This window comes from Cynocephalus volans, chromosome 1, assembly GCF_027409185.1.
Source record: "Cynocephalus volans isolate mCynVol1 chromosome 1, mCynVol1.pri, whole genome shotgun sequence".
NCBI classification, from domain to species: Eukaryota; Metazoa; Chordata; class Mammalia; order Dermoptera; family Cynocephalidae; genus Cynocephalus; species Cynocephalus volans.
In genome coordinates, this window is record NC_084460.1 from 130848255 (window position 1) to 130869125 (window position 20871).

A 20871-nucleotide genomic window follows, 5' to 3' on the forward strand; every position below is an offset into this window, starting at 1 on the left:
GACTTCTTTTTTTAAATCAGATATGTAATTATCAAATATTTTCTCCCTATTTGCAGTTTATATTTTTATTCTCTTAACAGTACGTTTTGCGTAGAAAATTTTTAATTTTCATACAGTCCAATTTATCAATTTTTTCTGTTATGAATCATTCTCGTGATGCTGCATCTAAAAAGTCATTGGCAAACCCAAATATTAGGCCTCATGGCCAGCTTAAGGCAATTGGGCTGGTCTGGACCAGATGTTATCAGACCACAAGAACTGTGTCACCTTGCATACCACTGATTTCAAAATTGCCCATTATGCTGCCAGAACCCTCAAAGCCTTATAAACTTCCTGTTTTCTTTTGTTGCGGGGAGCTGATCTGATTCAGTCTCCCCTCCACATTGGGGGAAATAAAGCTGCTTGGCTGAAATGGCGCCTGGAGCGGGTCTCCCTCCCTTTTCTCTGTCTCACCGAACCTAACACCAAGGTCACTGAGACTTTCTCTAGAAAAACACAGATGTTATTCTTCTACAAGTTTTATAGTTTTAGATTTTACGTTTAGCTCTATGATCCATTTTTAGTTAATATCTGTATAAAAAGTGAAGCATGAATCAAGGTTCATTTCTTTTGTATATGGACATCTAAACATCCCAGCATCCTTTGTTGAAAAGACTATTATTCTTTCTCTACTGTACCTTTGTCAAAAATCATTTCAGGGCCGAGCCCGTGGCGCACTCGGGAGAGTGCGGCGCTGGGAGCGCAGCAACGCTCCCGCCGCGGGTTCGGATCCTATATAGGAATGACCGGTGCACTCACTGGCTGAGTGCCGGTCACAAAAAAAAAAAAAAAAATCATTTCATATATTTGTCTGAATTTATACCTGATCTTTTTTCTTTTCTGTTTCACTGACCTAAGTGTCTATACTTTTGCAACTCCCACACTGTCTTTGATTACTATAGCTTTAAAGTAAGTCTGAAATCAAGTAGTGTTTGTCCCCCAGCTTTGTCTTTTTCAGAATTTATTTGGCAATTCTAGTTCCTTTACTTTTCATATAAATTTTAAAATCAGCTTGTTAATATCTATGAAAAAGCTTGCTGAGACTTTGGTTGGTAAGAATTGGGATCTTAACAATATTGAGTCTTCCAATCCATAAACATTTATTTAGGTCTCCTTTTACTTCTTTTATCAGTGTTTTACAATTTTCAGCATACAGAGTCTGCACATTTGTTGGATTTATACCCAAGGACTTCATTTTTGGGTGGTTCCAATGTAAATGCTATTTTTAAATTCAAATTCCAATTGTTCACTGCTCATAAATGGGAATATGATTGTTTCATTTATATGAACCTTCAATCCTATGACCCTGCTAAACTCCTTAATTCTAGAAGCATTTTTGTAGGTTATCTGAGATTTTCTACATGAACAGTCATGTCTTCTGCCAAGAGAACTATTTTTCTTTTATTCTAATCTGTATGTCTTTTGTTTCCTTTTATTCTTATTTCAATTAACGTACCTAAACTTCTAGTACAATGTTGAGTTGGAGTGGTGAGAGAAGAAGACATCTTTGCCTTGTTTCTAATTTTTGGTGGAATGCATTCACTCTCTCATCATAAAGTATCATATTAGCTGTTTATTCTACCGTATGTTTGCAAAAACAAATGTACAAGAAGGTTCAATGTAAAATTAGTAGTAACAGTAAACACAAAAAGCAACCAAAATGTCCATCAAAAAGGATTTGTTAAATAAATTATAAAACAATCATTCAATTGAATAGGAAGCCATAAGTAGTGCTAATAAAAAGAGTTCTAAATAAGATTCAAAACAATAATCACAGTGTGCTTCCATTTAAGTTCTTTTAGCAATATATGTATTCCTACATACAGAAATAAATACAGAAATTTTCTGGAAACATACATAAGAAATTGCTAATAGTGGAAGAACAGGAAGAACATTGAAGTGGTCTTGGTTGGAAGGACCACTCACTTTTCACTGTATACCCTTATGTAGCAACTGAAATTTTTATCATGAGAATATATTACTTTCAATAAACAATGTCTTTAAAATTATTGTAATTCATTATTATGATATTTATTGAGCTGAATTATCAGAAATTCAATGACATTGAATTAAACATTCTCTAACAATAATAAACTCTGAGAAATTACCATAAATAAATGTTTTAAATATATATTAAAATTAAAACCTAGTTATGTATTTTTATTGTCATGACTAAATTAAGCTTATAACAAAAATAAAGCACTTTTGTAACAAAAATGACTAAATTTTTCCTCTTAAAGCTTACTTCAGGCTTCTGGTCAACATGGCAGAATAGACGGTCCCCAACATCATTCTCTCCCACAAATCAACCAATTTACAACTATACAAAAGCAATGATAGCCATGCTTGGGCTGCTAGAGCTCGGGGAAGAGGAGGAGAGACCTACGGAGTCCATGAAGGTGGGAGAAGCCATGATGAGAGAAAGAAAAAACTGCTCGGACCATTTCAAATCCTGGCTGCTTCCATGCTGAAGCTGCTGAGCACATGGAGCAGGAGCTGGAAAAAGCCACAGCTGTGCCCTTCAAATGAAGTTGCTTGGAGGCAGCAGGGGAGAAGAGGGCCTTGGTGGCCCCCAGGCCAGAAAAACCACTAACAGGGTTCCTGTGGGCCCACACAGGAGCAAGAAGCCACAACAACTGAAAAAAAGGAGCCACTCAGAGGCTGGTGAGTCATCACAAGGGACCAGCGCAGGGCCCGCCCCGTGAGAAGTGTTTGGAACACAGGCAGTGGGAAAGACGGGCCCACCAGAAGAACACTGGGGCATAGCAAGGACAGCTGATCTGCCCCCCAGTCAGCACAAGACCACTCAGAGGAGACTGGTCAGGAATATAGAATTGCATGGGGTGCAGATTGACAAAAAGACTCAGGCCCAGACCAGAGTTTCTATACAACCCAGGTGCACCAGATTACACTAGACCTGGAAGTTCCTATAAAGTCAACCATTAAAACCTGAACTGCACAAAAAGCCTTCCCTAGGGAATCAGCAGCAAAGCAGCAATCTAGCTAAATCACACAGTTCAAATACTGGTCCCCACAGGAAGTTGCCCCATTTTAGAAGTAAGCAAAGGACAACAAATTAGTTCCAGCACAGAGTTTAAGTGGTGGGAACAGCACATAATCCAACACAGAACTGAAAGAAAAAACAAAGTACTCACAACCAGAGACAAAGTTTGATATTAACTAGTAAAGGTCTCATTTCACCAAAGAACACCTATAACACCTACAAGGACCAGAAGGACTCTGGGCTACCAAGCCAGAAATGGGAGAGGGCCAAGGGCTTCAGCAATTGGGCCTCCCATCACCTGCAACCAGTTCCAAGGGTGGGGGACAAGAGCCTCGGCCACACATCCTCAACACATGCAACCACCCCAGTGTTGACCACTGAACCACTGCAGGAAGAGCCCTCGGCTCTCCCAAACCAGAGTGGTGGGGGGCTGAGGGCCTCAGCCATGCCCCTCTGACATGTGCAACCAGCCCAGCAGCAACCACTAACCCACCACAGGAAGCACTCTGGGCTCTCCCAAGCTGTGGCAGTGGGGGGCCGAGGGCATCGGCCATCCCCCCACAACATGTGCAACCAGCCCAGTGACAACCACCAAGCCACAGCAAAAAGGGCCCCAGGTTCCTGAGCTGGGATGGCAAAGGCAAGGGCTTTTGCCATACCCCCCGACATCTGCACCCAGCCCGGCAAAGACCAAGCCACCGTTGGAAGCCCCCAGGTCTTCCCTGTGGGAATGAGGGGGGTGCCTTTTTCCATCACATTTCCTTCCCCTTCTCCTCTACCCTTCCCTCTCAACTGTTCTGCAACACCCTAGAATGTAAAATAAAATAAAATTAAAAAGCAACTAAAAAAAAAGCTTACTTCAAAAAAATCTATGTGAACAATTACATGAAAATGATTTAGCCCTAGAACATTTTATTAAATTGTCCCATGAGCACATCCATTAAAGAGTATATTTTCTAGGAAAAGTTAATAGATATTGAACATCAAGTTTAAATTTTCCCTCCAAAACCACATAAAACAAGCACCAAAAGATATGGTGACAAATAATTTCTTAGTTCTATTTTCTTAGTTAATACTTAATACTCTTATAAGTCAGAAATCACTGCTCCCCAAATTACAACTGAGATTTACATTGTCTAATTGTGATTGATAAGATGCTGCTTATCTTGAAAACCATTTTCTGTCTGACGCAAAGGCTTAAATTTTCTACATGTACTGTCACTCATCAGTTCTATTTTGATAATAAGGTAATAAAAAAATTATTTTGCAAATTTCTGTCTTTTTTACCTGCTATCAGCTTCTCTGTATCAGGCAGATGTGTAAACTGTCTTTTGTATTCCTCATTCCTGCCTTTATAGGTGGAACTTGAAATCTGAACAATAAAAAGATTAAATTTGTTTAATTGTAATTGTAGCATCCTAGAAAATAAATTTTAAATGGAATTTAAAATTATATGCTTTCTATGCAATATTTTGTATGTCCTTATGTGAAAAACCACATGAACATTTCAAACAAAACCAAAAACAACAAAGGAGACTAACTACTTCCAGCATAATGGGGTGAGGAGTTTGGTAATCCTCTCTGCAAAAGCAAGTACACAGCTGGAAAAAGCTGTCAAAAACAATTATCTCAAATAACTGGAAATTGCCCAAAGGTACACAATAAACTGAGAAGTATTTGCTCATGAAAATCTACTGAACTTGGGTAAGGACAGAGGAAGACTGGCATCCTTTCCTGGGCCTGCTACCATTACCCTTCCTCTACCAGCTAAGTTTAAGTGTGGTGGTTCTACAAGGGTACAACAGACCACAAAAACTAGCGGCTATGTTGACACAGGGGGCTGAGCTGATTTGGAGTGGGAAGCAGAAAATCTATGCCCAGAAGTGAAAGGGAAAACCCTGAAGCTATCCAAGCAAGTGTGAAGGTGCAGTCCCAATTGGAGCAAGCAGACTGGCAGATTAGGAAGGGGTTTAACAGAGAGATCATAAAAGAGAAGCAGCCATAGATGGTCTTGATAAACTCTCTATATATTCCTATATAGAGGCTGCAAACGTGTGGCAGAGATTAGAGAGAGCCAAACTATCAACACATTCCTGGCTAGAGACACAGTGGTCTAGGAGGACAGAAAAATTGGTACCAACTTGGAAATAGCCTGAACTTTGAATACATTCCCCAATCTACACATAGATCTCTCATTAGAAGGGAAAAGACTTACTGGTTCTATGTATTTGAGCACATCATTAAGCAATCATTGGCTAACATAAGGGGTGACCTCCAGGAATCCAGCTTTAAAATAAAACAACAAAAACAGTAACAACAACAACAACAAACTAAGGAGAGATATTAGCTCCCACATGCCACAGGAAAAATAGATTTACTCTAAGCAAATATTAAACAAATAAACAAAAATCTGCAGTGATAAGCCTTGGGGATAGTGGGAAATGCAATTAGAATCCAGAAATGCTACAATATATTATCTAAATTGTCAAATTTTCAACAAAAATTATGTAACATGCAAAGAAACAGAAAAATGTGACTTGTACTAAAGAAAGAAAAAAAGAATAGGCAATGGAAACAGTCTTTGATGGTCCTCAGACATCAGATTTAGCAAAGACATCGAAGTGGTTATTATAAATATGTTCAAAGAACTAAAGAGGACCATGCCTAAAAAACTAAAGGAAAGTATGACAACAATGATGCAAAAAGTAGAAAATCTAAACAAATAGATACTTTAGAACATTTTTAAAGAAACAAATGGACTTTCTGGAGCTGAAAACTATAATCAATGAAATAAAAAAAATTCACTAGAGGGGCTAGCAGGTTAGCTCATTTGGTAAGAGCATGATGTTATAACACCAAGGTCTAAGGGTTCAGATCCCCATACTGACCAGCTGTCAAAAAAAAAAAAAAAAAAAAAAATTTCACAAAGGGGCTCAATAGCAAATTCAAAATAGCAGAGAAGGAATTAATGAACTTGAAGACAGACTAGTAAAACTCATCAAATGTGAAAAACAGAGAGGAAGAAAACTAACAGAATCTCAGAGACCTGTGGGACAACATCAAGTGAACCAAAATATATGTAATGGGAGTATCAGAAGGAAAAGGGGGAGGCCAGAAAAACATTTGAAGTAATGGTCAAAACTTTCCAAATCTGATGAAAAACATTAACCAATAAATCAAAGAAACTCAATGAACCCCAAGTAGGATAAACACAGAGTCACACTTAGACATACAATAGTTAAATTGTTGAAAGACAAAAAAGAAATTTTGAAAGTAGCAAGAAAAAAAAATGACTCATCCCATACAGGTTAAAAACAGTATAATTCTCAGGTGACTTATCATAAACAATGGAGACAGCAGACCTGCCTTACAAGATAGACTAAAGGAAGTCCTTCAGGCTGCAGGAAATGACATCATATGGCAACTCAAATTTACAAGAAAAAATGAAAAGCACCAGATGTGTAAGTACATGAGCATGTATGAAAGACACTACAAACTTATTCGACCATTTCTCTTTTAACATCTTTAAAAGACGTAAGAGTCTGCCGAGCCCGTGGCGTACTCGGGAGAGTGCTGCACTGGGAGTGCAGTGACGCTCCCACCGCGGGTTCGGATCCTATATAGGAATGGGTTCGGATCCTATATAGGAATGGCCAGTGCATTCACTGGCTGAGTGCAGGTCATGAAAAAGACCAAAAAAAAAAAAAAAAAAAGACGTAAGAGTCTATAAATCAATAATTATAACACTGTACTGCTGGGTTTATGACAGGTAGTAGAGTTAGATTGGAGCAAAGGTTCAATATTTTAGCAGAATTTAAATTAGTAAACATCTGAAGTAATCTGTGAGAAGTTAAGATGTAGACTGTAATCCCTAAGCAATCACTTAGAAAAAACAACCTCAAAAAAATTACTTAAATCAAAAGAAATTAATACGGTACTGCAGTGGATTGAATTGTGTCCCCTCCAAAGTTTAATGTGTTGGAAGCTTGATCCCATTGTGACAGTGTGAAGAGGGTGGGAAATCCTATTACGGTAATTGAAAAGTGGGGCCATGAAGAGGTGATTAGATTGTGAGGACCCGGAGAGAGAGAGAGAGTTTGGTGAAGCATGTGGGCGGGCTTCTGCCTTCCAACCTACAGCTTCCAAGGACCTTTCTGGCCGGTTACCTAGCTCATAGACCTGAGTGAAGGGGTCTGGGATCCAGCCTGGCATATGAAGGGTCTGTGACCCAGTCTGTGAACCGGCTTGAAGGGTCTGGGAGCTCCAGACCCAGCCCTAGCTCAACAATCGGCCCAGTTGGTGCAGGATTACCAGCAGAAAACACAAAAATAGAGGAACACTTGAAGGCACCGTGAAAAACAGCAAGAAGAAACCTGGATGTGGAATATGCTGCAAGTTAACTGGATTTGATACCTAAAAAAGTCAATGGCATGTGATAGAGAAAATTGCTTCACTAAGTTCACAGAGTTTCAAGATGGCGGCGGCTGCGGCGGCTGGCGCGGAGTAGCTGAGGTGGAAAAGGCGGCCACTGGGCCTCAGGCAGCCGGGAAACTTGTGGACCTTCCTCTTGCCATCTCTTAAGGGAGGACTGCTGGTGCTGGCCGGTCGTGGGGGGTGACCACCACTTTGCCCCCGGCAGGAGAGGCTGCCTCATTTACAGGCAACAGCTTTGAAGTGTGGAGCAGGAAAAGAACTGTTTCTTAGCTGCAAAAGCGAGTCTTGAAACAGGGAACATGGCGCCAGGGCTGCTGTGGATGCAGCCAGGACCCCAGAGGCCGGGGCCGCGCTGAAGGCGGCCAGCTGCTCTATTCAGGATTCAAGGTTTCAGGCCGGCATTAAAGAAGATTCCTGGGAGCGCCCGAGCCGCGCCGCGACTGAACAGCCCGAGGCGGCAGCAGCCGAGAACACGGAAGGCGACAAACCAGAGACAGAGAGCGAGCACCCGACCTGGCACAGCACTGTGAGTGACCCCCTGGTCCAGCTCTGTTCGGGGGGCGGATGCCCACCTGGCTCCCGCCTGCACCACCAGGCCACTCACCGCCCCGGTGCTGCCTCCATTTTCCCAGGTGCGGGCAGCTCCGCCCTGCTCGGCCATCACTGAGCCCTCCCACTTGCTTGGCCTGGCGCAGGGCTTTCTGGAGCCTGCGGACCGGCCTCCTCTCCCACTCCCTCCCCAGATCTCTGGTGGGGCTGGTGGCGTGGGGCATCCCCGGCCAGTGTTGGGAGGGCAAGGAAGTACGGGCGGCCGACTGTCACTCCACCACACCCTGGACTCTGGCCCCCGGTAAGCTTCCTGTTACTGGGAGGCAGATACCATCTCTGCGGCCACCAGTTTTGAAAAAAGCCTAACGAATTTCTGGTTGGGGATAGTGTGGTAGGAGAGTTCCCAGGTCTGCTTGAACCTGCCGGAGAGCAGGCTGCAGGCGGGCGCTAGGCTCGGTTTATACCAGGGGGATACAAAGGTGAACAAGACCCGAGAAAGATCTACACAGTGCTACAAAGGCACCCAGAGAGACCGGTCGTCTGTGCCTAGCAGAAACCTGGTAGACTTCCTGGGTGAGGCGGTGCCGAGCAGGGTCTTGAAGGCCCAGCTGATAGATGAGGGTTGCAGAAGACACATCCCAGCCAAGCCCAGTGCACACAGAGCGGGGAGACATCCGGCTAGGGAAGCAGAGACTCGATAGAAACCACACACCCTGTGGGGTCACCACTGCGTGATCCAACAGCCCGGGCCAGAGTGCACGGAACAGGGAGAAGTCCTGCATGGGAAGTGGAAGCTCAGCAGAGACAACACACCCTGCGGTACCGCCCCATGATCCAGCAGCCCAGCAGAGTCCAAGCTGACCAGAAAGGTGGCTCCCCGGAGAAGCCCAAGACCCGAGGCAACCACACACACAAGGCACTAGAGGCCAACTGAGCAGTCACGGAGGGAGCCATACCAAATTGGCAACCACAGCAACATCCTAGTTAGTCATTATTCTCAAACCGGTGGTCTGTGCAACCCCCTGCCACAATGAATAAACACCAAAAAAAAGATACCAGAAATACAAAAAATCAAGAAAGTACACCACCAAAAGTTAATAAATCTCAAACTCTAGATCCTATAGAACAAGAAGCCCTTGAAATGACTGACAAGGAATTTCGAGTGATAATTCTAAGGAAACTGAATGAGATACAAGAAAACTCAGCTAGACATCATGATGAAATGAGGAAAAGTATACAGGATCTGAAAGAGGAAATGTACAAGGAAATCAATGTCCTGAAAAAAAATGTAGCAGAACTTGCTGAACTGAAGAAGTTATTCAGCGAAATAAAAAACACAACGGAGAGTTTAACCAGCAGGCTTGTCGAAGTTGAAGAGAGAACCTCTGAACTTGAAGATGGGCTGTTTGAAATAACACAAGCAGACAAAAAGAAAGAAAAAAGAATCAAGGACATGGAAGAAAATCTGAGAGAGATATCAGACAACCTCAAGCGCTCAAATATCCGAGTCATGGGTATTCCAGAAGGGGAGGAAAATGGAGATTCCATTGAAAACATATTCAACAAAATAGTGGCAGAAAACTTCCCAGGTATAGGAAAAGTCACAGATCTTCAGATCCAGGAAGCTCAACGATCTCCAAACGTATTCAACCCAAAAAGACCTTCTCCAAGACATGTCATAGTCAAATTGGCAAAACTCAGAGACAAAGAGAGAATCTTAAAAGCTGCAAGAGAGAAGCGTCAAATCACCTATAAGGGAGCCCCAATCAGGTTAACCTCAGACTTTTCATCACAAACCCTAAAAGCTAGAAAGGAATGGGATGATATATTCAAAATACTAAAAGACAAAGATTGCCAGCCAAGAATAGTCTACCCTGCAAGGCTATCCTTCCGAAATGAGGGGCAAATAGTATATTTCTCAGACAAACAAAAACTGCGGGAGTTCACTACCACACGACCACCCTTACAAGAAATCCTCAAGGGAGTACTGGGTTTGGTTCCTGAAAAATAACTACCACTGCCATAAAAACCCAAGAAAAATCTAAACCCGCTAGTATAATAAAAATGGCATTCATGAAGAGAAAACAAGCTAACAAAAACACTATCTACAAACTAAGGAACCACCAAACAAAGAAAGCAAACAGTAAATCAGAAAGCAAGGAACAAAAGAAACCTAAGACAACCAAACAACCAATAAAATGCTAGGAATAAATCAACACCTTTCAATAACAACTCTTAATGTAAAAGGCTTAAATTCCCCAATTAAAAGACACAGACTGGCTGACTGGATCAAAAAGCAGGACCCAACTATATGCTGCCTACAAGAGACCCACCTCACCCATAAAGATTCACACAGACTAAGAGTGAAAGGATGGAAAAAGATTTACCATGCAAACAGAAAAGAAAAACGAGCTGGAGTAGCTATTCTTATATCTGACAAGATAGACTTTAAACTAAAAACCATAAAAAGAGACAATGAGGGACACTACTTAATGATAAAAGGTCTGATCCATCAAGAAGACATAACAATCATAAATATGCATGCACCCAATGTTGGAGCAGCCAGATTTATAAAACAAACTCTATTAGACCTAAAGAAGGAAATAGACACTAATACCATAATAGCAGGGGACCTGAACACCCCACTGTCAATATTAGACAGATCATCTAGGCAAAGAATCAGTAGAGAAACACAAGATCTAAACAAGACTCTAGACCAATTGGAATTGGCAGATATCTACAGAACATTCCACCCAACAACCTCAGAATATTCATTCTTCTCATCAGCACATGGATCATTCTCCAGGATAGATCACATATTAGGTCACAAATCAAGTCTCAATAAATTCAAAAAAATTGGAATTATCCTATGTATCTTCTCAGACCACAATGGATTAAAACTAGAAATTAATAACAAACGAAACTCTGGAAACTATACAAACACATGGAAATTAAACAGCATTCTACTTAATGACATATGGGTCCAAGAAGAAATCAAGCAGGAAATCAAAAAATTTATTGAATCTAATGAAAACAATGATACATCATACCAAAACCTGTGGGATACTGCAAAAGCAGTATTGAGGGGAAAATTTATTGCATTAAATGCTCACTTCAGAAGAATAGAAAGATGGCAAGTGAACAACCTAACACTTCACCTTAAAGAACTAGAAAAACAAGAACAATCCAAACCTAAAGTTAGCAGACGGAAAGAAATCATTAAGATCAGAGCAGAACTGAATGAAATTGAAAACCAAAAAACAATTAAAAAGATCAACGAATCAAAAAGTTGGTTTTTTGAAAAGATAAATAAAATTGACAAACCATTAGCATGGCTAACAAAAAAAGAAGAGAGAAGACTCAAATAACAAAAATTAGAAATGAAAAAGGCGATATTACAACTGATTCATCTGAAATACAAGGAATCATTCGAGACTACTATAAACAACTATACGCCAACAAATTTGAAAATCTGGAGGAAATGGATAAATTTCTGGACACACACAAGCTCCCAAAACTGAACCGTGAAGACGTAGAAAATTTGAACAGACCAATAACAATAAAGGAGATTGAAGCTGTTATCAGAAGGCTCCCAACAAAGAAAAGCCCAGGACCAGATGGATTCACAGCAGAATTTTAACAAACATTCAAAGAGGAATTGACACCGATTCTTTACAAACTATTCCAAAAGATTGAAACGGACGCAAATCTCCCAAACTCATTCTATGAAGCAAACATCATCCTGATACCAAAACCAGGTAAAGATATAACCAAAAAAGAAAACTACAGGCCGATATCCTTGATGAATATAGATGCAAAAATCCTCACTAAAATACTAGCAAACAGAATACAGCAACACATACGAAAAATTATTCATCACGATCAAGTGGGATTCATCCCAGGGATGCAAGGTTGGTTCAACATACGCAAATCAATAAATGTGATACACCATATTAATAAACTCAAACACAAGGACCATATGATCATCTCTATAGATGCTGAAAAAGCATTTGATAAAGTTCAACACTCATTCATGACAAAGACCCTCTATAAGTTAGGTATAGAGGGAAAGTATCTCAACATAATTAAAGCCATATATGCCAAACCCACTGCCAATATCATCCTGAATGGGGAAAAGCTGAAAGCTTTTCCTTTAAGAACAGGAACGAGACAAGGATGCCCACTCTCACCACTCCTATTCAACATAGTATTGGAAGTACTAGCCAGAGCAATCAGCGAAGAGAAGGAAATAAAGGGCATCCAGATCGGAAAAGATGAAGTCAAACTGTCCCTGTTTGCAGATGACATGATCCTATATATCGAACAGCCTAAAACCTCTACAAAAAAACTGTTGGAATTGATAAATGATTTCAGCACAGTAGCAGGATACAAAATCAACACACAAAAATCAGTAGCATTTCTTTTCTCCAATAGTGAACATGCAGAACGAGAAATCAAGAAAGCCTGCCCATTTACAATAGCCACCAAAAAAATAAAATACTTAGGAATTGAGTTAACCAAGGAGGTGAAAAATCTCTATAATGAGAACTACAAACCACTGCTGAGAGAAATTAGAGAGGATACAAGAAGATGGAAAGATATTCCATGCTCTTGGATTGGAAGAATCAACATAGTGAAAATGTCCATACTACCCAAAGTGATATACAAATTCAATGCAGTCCCCATCAAAATTCCAAAGACATTTTTCTCAGAAATGGAAAAAACTATTCAGACATTTATATGGAACAATAAAAGATCACGCATAGCCAAAGCAATGCTGAGCAAAAAAAATAAAGCTGGAGCCATAACACTACCTGACTTTAAGCTATACTACACAGCTATAATAACCAAAACAGTATGGTACTGGCATAAAAATAGACACACTGACCAATGGAATAGAATAGAGAATCCAGAAATCAACCCACACACTTACTGCCAGCTGATCTTTGACAAAGGCACCAAGCCTATTCACTGGGGAAGGGACTGCCTCTTCAGCAAATGGTGCTGGGAGAACTGGATATCCATATGCAGGAGAATGAAACTAGATCCATACCTCTCACCGTATACTAAAATCAACTCAAAATGGATTAAGGATTTAAATATACACCCTGAAACAATAAAACTTCTTAAAGAAAACATAGGAGAAACACTTCAGGAAATAGGACTGGGCACAGACTTCATGAATACGACACCAAAAGCACGGGCAACCAAAGGAAAAATAAACAAATGGGATTATATCAAACTAAAAAGCTTCTGCACAGCAAAAGAAACAATTAACAGAGTTAAAAGACAACCAACAGAGTGGGAGAAAATATTTGCAAAATATACATCTGACAAAGGATTAATATCCAGAATATATAAGGAACTCAAACAACTTTACAAGAAGAAAACAAGCAACCCAATTAAAAAATGGGCAAAAGAGCTAAGTAGGCATTTCTCTAAGGAAGATATACAAATGGCCAACAGACATATGAAAAAATGCTCAACATCACTCAGCATCCGGGAAATGCAAATCAAAACCACATTGAGATACCATCTAACCCCAGTTAGGATGGCTAAAATCCAAAAGACTCTGAACGATAAATGCTGGCGAGGCTGCGGAGAAAAAGGAACTCTCATACATTGTTGGTGGGACTGCAAAATGGTGCAGCCTCTATGGAAAATGGTATGGAGCTTCCTCAAACAATTGCAGATAGATCTACCATACGACCCAGCTATCCCACTGTTGGGAATATACCCAGAGGAATGGAAATCATCAAGTCGAAGGTATACCTGTTCCCCAATGTTTATCGCAGCACTCTTTACAATAGCCAAGAGTTGGAACCAGCCCAAATGCCCATCATCAGATGAGTGGATACGGAAAATGTGGTACATCTACACAGTGGAATACTACTCAGCTATAAAAACGAATGAAATACTGCCATTTGCAACAACATGGATGGACCTTGAGAGAATTATATTAAGTGAAACAAGTCAGGCACAGAAAGAGAAATACCACATGTTCTCACTTATTGGTGGGAGCTAAAAATTAATATATAAATTCACACACACACACACACACACACACACACACACACACACACACACACAAAAACCGGGGGGGGGGGGGAGAAGATATAACAACCACAATTATTTGAAGTTGATACGACAAGCAAACAGAAAGGACATTGTTGTGGGGGAGGGGGGGAGGGAGAAGGGAGGGAGGTCTTGGTGATGGGGAGCAATAATCAGCTACAATGTATATCGACAAAATAAAATTTAAAAAAAAAAAAAAAAAAAAAAAAAGATTGTGAGGACCCTCCCATAGTGAATGGTTTAATGGTGGTCATGGGTGTAGTCTGAGGGCTTTAAAGGGAGGGCATGAGAGAGTCTCTCTCTGCTCTGCCATTCTGCCATTTGAGACCCCTGTGTCACTGTCAGCATCACCAAGGCCTTCACCAGATGTGTTCCCTGTACATTGGACTTCCCAGCCTCTGAAACTGTAAGCAATAGATTTTGTTTTCTCCTAAATTATTCAGTTCCAGGTACTTTGTTATCTGCAACAGAAACGGACTAATACAGATACCCTAAAAAATATTTGACATAGAAAAAAAGAAATAAAGGGGGAACAAAAGAACAAAAAACATGTGAAACATATAGAAAACAAATAGAAAAATGGCTATTTGTGAATCCAACCATATTATAACTACATTAAATATATGTGGACACAGATTGTCAAACTGGACAAAAATAGAACCAACTAAATGTTGTCTACAAGTGACACACAACTTAGTTGCAAAAACACAAAGGAGTTGAAAGTAAAAGGATGAGAAAAAGATTCACCATACAAACAGTAATGAAAAGAAAATTTGAGGACTGGCTGGTTAGAGTGCAGTTGGTTAGAGCACAGTGTTGATAACACCAAAGTAAGAGGTTCATATCCCTGTACCAGACAGCCACCAAAAAAAAAAAAAAAGAGAGAGAGAGAGAGAGAGAAAGAATTTGAGTGGTTATATTACTATCAGCTGAAATATACTTTATAACAAGAAATATTACTAGACGAAGAGAGAGATTTCATAATGATAAAAGGGTCAATTTATAAGGAAAATACAAAAATCATAAATGTATACACAACTAACAACAGAGCCCCACAACGCATGAAGCAAAAACTGACAGAACTGAAAGAACGGACCATTCAACATAAATAGAGATATCAACATCCTATTCTCAATAATTAATAGAAGGACTAGACAGAAAATCAGCAGGGATATAGAAGGTTTGAACAACATTACCCATCTACCAACTACACCTCACTGGCATTTATAAAACACTCTATTCAACGACTGCAGAATACACATTTTTTTCAAACACACATGGAACATTCTCCAAAAAAAGACCATATGCTAGGCCACAAAAGAAGTTTCAATAAATTTAAGAGGACTGAAACTATATAAAGTATGTTCTCTATGAACAACACAAGAACTAGAGTCCAGCTTCAAATCATCTGAATCCTTAAAAATGGAATACAGCAATCCCATATTGCCTGACAGCTGTATATGAAAATTCTCTCTGGAAAAAGACATAACTGTAAGACTCAAAATGTTTCTACAAAAATGATGGAATATAGAGAATAAAGGATAAGAGACTAAGAATATCTAACACATATGTAACTGAAGTCCCAGGAGAGGAGAGAATGAGGTAGATGCAATATTTGAAGCAATAAAAATTTTAAAACTTTAAGCATTTTAAGTGTCTGTCTTTAAAGATTCCAATTTCTTCTTTTCTCATAGTTCTCTAAAATCATTTTCAAAAGTAACAGTCTTCTCACTCTAAGTGATTTCAACACTTTTTGTGCATATTTACACATGTAAATATAGTAAAATTCAATAAACCAACATATTGCAGTCCAAAAATCCTAACAGTTGGCATCTAATCAAAAATGATCTGGAGAGTCTCAGTCATTCATTATGTGTGGCACACTCAGTAGCCTCACAAGCGGATTTTTGAAATGAGTTTTGATAGAGGATTGGAATAAGGGAAAGTAAAACAATGGGCAAATTAATGTGGCACATCAGTCAAAACAGGGTAAGTTATACAATGGTAATAAACAATCCCAAAATCTCAGTGCTTACAATAACAATGTTTTTTTTCTCACTCATACTACACATTCTTTATGGGTTGGCTGAAGGATCAGCTCCACAATGTCCTAACACAGAGATATATGCTAATAAAGGTTCCACCATATGGAGAGAGAAAGGTGGCAAATAGTGTACCACCTCTTAAGGGCTTCCACCAGGAAATGACAAATAGCATTTTGTTCACATTTCATTGACAAAAAATAGTCACATGGTTACGCTTACTTCAGGAGCCTAAGGAACAGCATATCTACCATGGATCCAGAATAAAAAGAAACAAAAAATACTGATGCATAGAATTAGTGATTACTTGAGTTTACCAAATTGGCTAAATCAAACTAGAAGACAGATAATGAATCTGTCCATAGAGCCCCTATCTCCCAAAGCACTACCCATTAGGTGCGAAAGAAAATATTCACTCAGAGTTCCAAACCAACAAGGCACTCACTTTTAAAAATTGAGATATAATTCATATACTGTAAAATTCACCCTTCTGCAATTTACAGTTCGGTGGTTTTGGTATACTCACAAAGCTGTGCAACTATCACCATTATATAATTCCAGAAAACTTTTATAAAGCCATAAAGAAACCCTACCCATTACTAGTCACTCTCCATTTCCCCCTCCAACCAGGCCCTATCAACCACTAAGTTACTTTCTGTCACTATAGATTTGCTTATTCTGGAAATTTCATATTAATGGAACCATGTACTACTGTGACCCTTTGTGCCTGTATTCAATCACTTAGCATTATGTATTCAAGGTTCATCCATGTTGTAGTATGAATCATTACTTCATTTCAGTTTATCGATGAATAATATTCCATTGTATGAATACATAGATTTTATCTATGCATTCACCTGTTGATTAACATTTGGGCTGTTTTGACTTTTTGCTTATTATGAATAATGCTGCTATGAACATTAGTGTACAAGTTTTTATGTGAGCATGTTTAAATTCTCTTGAGTATATATCTAAGGATAGAATTGCTGGGTCATATGGTAATTCTACATCTAACATTTTGAGGAACTGCCAAACTATTTTCTAAATTGGCTGCAGCATTCTACATTCCCCCCAGCAATGTATGAGAGTTCCAATTTCTTCAGTCCTCACCAACACTTAATGTCTATCTTTTTTATTATAGCCATCCTAGTGGGTGTAAAACGGCATCCTGTTGTAGTTTTGATTTGCATTTACCTAATAACTTTTTTTTTTTTTTTTTAAAGATGACCAGTAAGGGGATCTCAACCCTTGGCTTGGTGTTGTCAGCACCACGCTCAGCCAGTGAGCTAACCGGCCATCCCTATATAGGATCCGAACCCATGGCCTTGGTGTTATCAGCATCGCACTCTCCCGAGTGAGCCACAGGCCGGCCCTTACCTAATAACTATTGATGTTGAACATCTTTTCATGCGGTTTTTTTGGGGTTTTTTTTTGGACTGGTAAGGGGATCATAACCCTTGGCTTGGTATTGTCTGCACCACACTCAGCCAGTGAGCGCACTGGCCATCCCTGTATAGGATCCAAACCCGTGGCCTCAGAGCTACCAACGCTGAACTCTCCCGAGTGAGCCACGGGGCCGGCCCTTCATGTGTTTTTGGACAATTTGTATATCTTTGGAGAAATGTCTATTCAAGTTTTGCCTTTTTGCGGGGAGGCGGGGGACTGGCTGGTATGAGGATCTAAACCCTTGACCTTGGTGGTATAACACCATGCTCTAACCAACTGAGCTAACCGGCCAGCCCTTGCCCATTTTTAATTGGGCTATTGTCATTTCTCATTTTATTATTGAGCTATAAGAGTTCTTTATGTATTCCAGTACTAGTACCTTAGATACTTGATATGCATATATATTCTCATATTCTGTGGCTTATCTTTTCACTTTCTTAATGGATTCCTTGAAGCACAGCTGTTTTTAATTTTAATGAATTTCAGTTTACCTATTTTTTCTTTTGCCACTATAGATTTTGATGTCACATCTAAGAAACTGCTGCCTAATCCAGTGGTCATAAAGATTTATACCTACGTTTTCCTCTAAGAGTTATATAGTTTTAACTCTTACATTCAGGTCTATGATCCATTTTGAGTTAATTTCTGTATAATATGTGAAGGAGAAGTCCAAATTCATTCTCTTGCATGTGTACATCTAGTTGTTCCAGAACCATTTGTTGAAAAGACTATTTTCCCCCCATTAAATTATTTTGGCATCCTTCTCAAAAATCAATTGATCATTAATTTAAGGAAGTATTCTGGACTCTGGATTCTATTCCATTAATATACAAATCTAGTCTGATGCCTATGCACACTATCTTGATTACAGTAGGTTTGTAGTAAGCTTTGAAATCATGAAGTGTGCATCTTCCAACTTCATTCTTTTTCAAGATTATTTTGACCATTCTGGTCCTTTGCATTTCCATAGGAACTTAGATTCTGCTTGTCAGTTTCTATGAAAAAGTCAGTTTGGTTTTTGATAGGATGACACTAAATCTGTAGATCAATTTGAGGAGTATTGCCATCCTAACAATATTAAGTCTTCCCATCCATGCACATGGATGTCTTTCCATTTATTTATGTCTTTTTAAATTTATTTCAATGACATTTTGCAGTTTTTGGTGCACAAATATTACACATCTTTTGTTAAATTTATTTCTAAATATTTTATTCTTTTGATGCTACTGTAAATGCAATTGTTTTCTTAATTTCATTTGAAGGCTGTTCACTGCAACTGTACAGAATTACAATTAATTTTGGTTTCAGAATCAGGGGAATACTAGCCTCACAGAATCATTTGGGAAGTGTTGCCTCCTTTTCTGATTTTTAAAGAGTTTTTGAAGAATTTATGTTAATTCTTCTTCAAACATTTGGTAGAATACACCAATGAAGCCATCCGGTTCTGAGCTTTTCTTTGTAACAAGTTTCTTGTTATAGTTGTTGTTGTTTGGGTTTGGAGATTTGGGTTTTTTATGAGGGGAGGGTTTTTTTGGGTTTTTTTACCAATTCAATCTCTTGCCTTGTCACGGGTCTATTCAGATTTTCTATTTCTTCCTGAGTCAGTTTCAGTATTTTGTGTATTTTGTAGAAATGTATCTATTCCATCTAGGTTCTCTAAGGTGTATTTCAAATGCATAACATTAGCAAAATATTGAAAGCTGATAATATCAACTATCTTGGAACATATACCAAGATAGATCATATGCTCAGCCATACGTCAACAAATTCTTAAAAATTTAAAACATACAGCATGTGTTATCTGACCACAATGGAATCAAACTAGAAATCAATAACAGAAAGATAGCACTAAATCTCCAAACACTTGGAAACTAAACAACACGCTTCTAGATAATCCATGGGTCAAAGAAATAGTCTCAAGGAAATAAAAAAATACATTGATCTTATGAAGATGAAAATACAATATATCAAAATTTGTGGGACACAGCTAAAGCTGAGAGAGAAATTTATAGCACTAAATGCCCACACTAAAAAAAATCTCTGAAATAAATCACCTACTTACCCAACTCGAGAATTTAGAAGAGGAAGAGTAAAATAAATCAAAAGCAAGCAAAACTAACTAAATAACAAAGACCAGAAATTGCTGAAACTGAAACACAAAAACAATAGAGAATACCAATGAAACAAAGAGATAATTCTTTAAAGATAATTAAAATTGACAAACCTCTAGTAAGACTGACAAAGAAAAAGAGAACGCACAAATTACCAATATTAGGAATAAAACAGGATAGCACTGCAGACCTTACAGACCTCAAAATGAAATGAGGGAATACTATGAACAACTCTACACATATAAATACAACTTAGATGAAATGAACTGATTTCTTAAAAAACACAACTACCACAACTCACTCAGTATGAAATCGATAATCTGAGTATACCTACAATCATTAAGGAAACTGAATTCACAATTTAAAATTCCCCAAGAAAGAAATTTCCAAACCCAGATGGTTTCACTGGAAAAATCCTATAAAATACTTAAAAAATTAACACTAATTATATGCAATCTCTTCCAAAAAAACAATAGAAAAGAGCTGCTATGGGTTGAATGTGTACTCCAAAAGTTCATGTGTTGGAAACTTGATCCCCACTGTAACAGTATTAAGAGGGTGGGAAATTCTACTATGGTATTTGAAAGGTAGGGCCTTAAGAGGTGATTGGATCTGAGGACTATGCCCTCATGAATGGATTAATCCATTCGTGGACTAATGGGTTAATGGGTTAGCATGGAGCAGACTGGTGGCTTTATAAAGAGAGCAAGTGAGCACGTTCAAGTGCTTGTCACACTCCTTGCCATGTGACACCCTGGGTCACCACATGACTCTGTAGAGACTCCATACCAAGAAAAAGGCCCTCACCAGATGTGCCCCTGCACCTTGGACTTCCCAGCCTCCAAAACTAAGAAATAAATCTCACTTCTTTACATATTACCTAGTTTCAGGTATTCTGTTGTAAGGAACAAAAAATTGACTAATACAAGAACACTTCCCAATTCATTTTGTAAAGCTAGTATTACCCTAATACCAAAACAAGATAAAGACATTACAAAAAAAAAAAAGATTACAGAACAATATCCCTCGTGAATACAGATGTAAAAATCCTTAACAAAATATTAATATAATTCAGCAATATATAACAAGAGTTACACAACATGACCAAGTGGAGTTTATTCCAGAAATTGAAGGCTGGTTTGATATTTAAAAAATCAATATAATCCACCAT

General features: G+C 38.9%; 1 protein-coding gene across 1 annotated transcript in view; it reads right to left on the reverse strand.

Moving 5' to 3' along the window:
* Positions 1-20871, reverse strand: part of GRAMD1C (GRAM domain containing 1C) — a 95745-nt gene that overhangs the window by 56788 nt on the left and 18086 nt on the right. The window contains exon 3 of the mRNA XM_063111377.1: positions 4331-4415. Within this exon, the coding sequence (XP_062967447.1) occupies positions 4331-4415 (85 nt within the window). The remainder of the gene's footprint in view (positions 1-4330; positions 4416-20871) is intronic.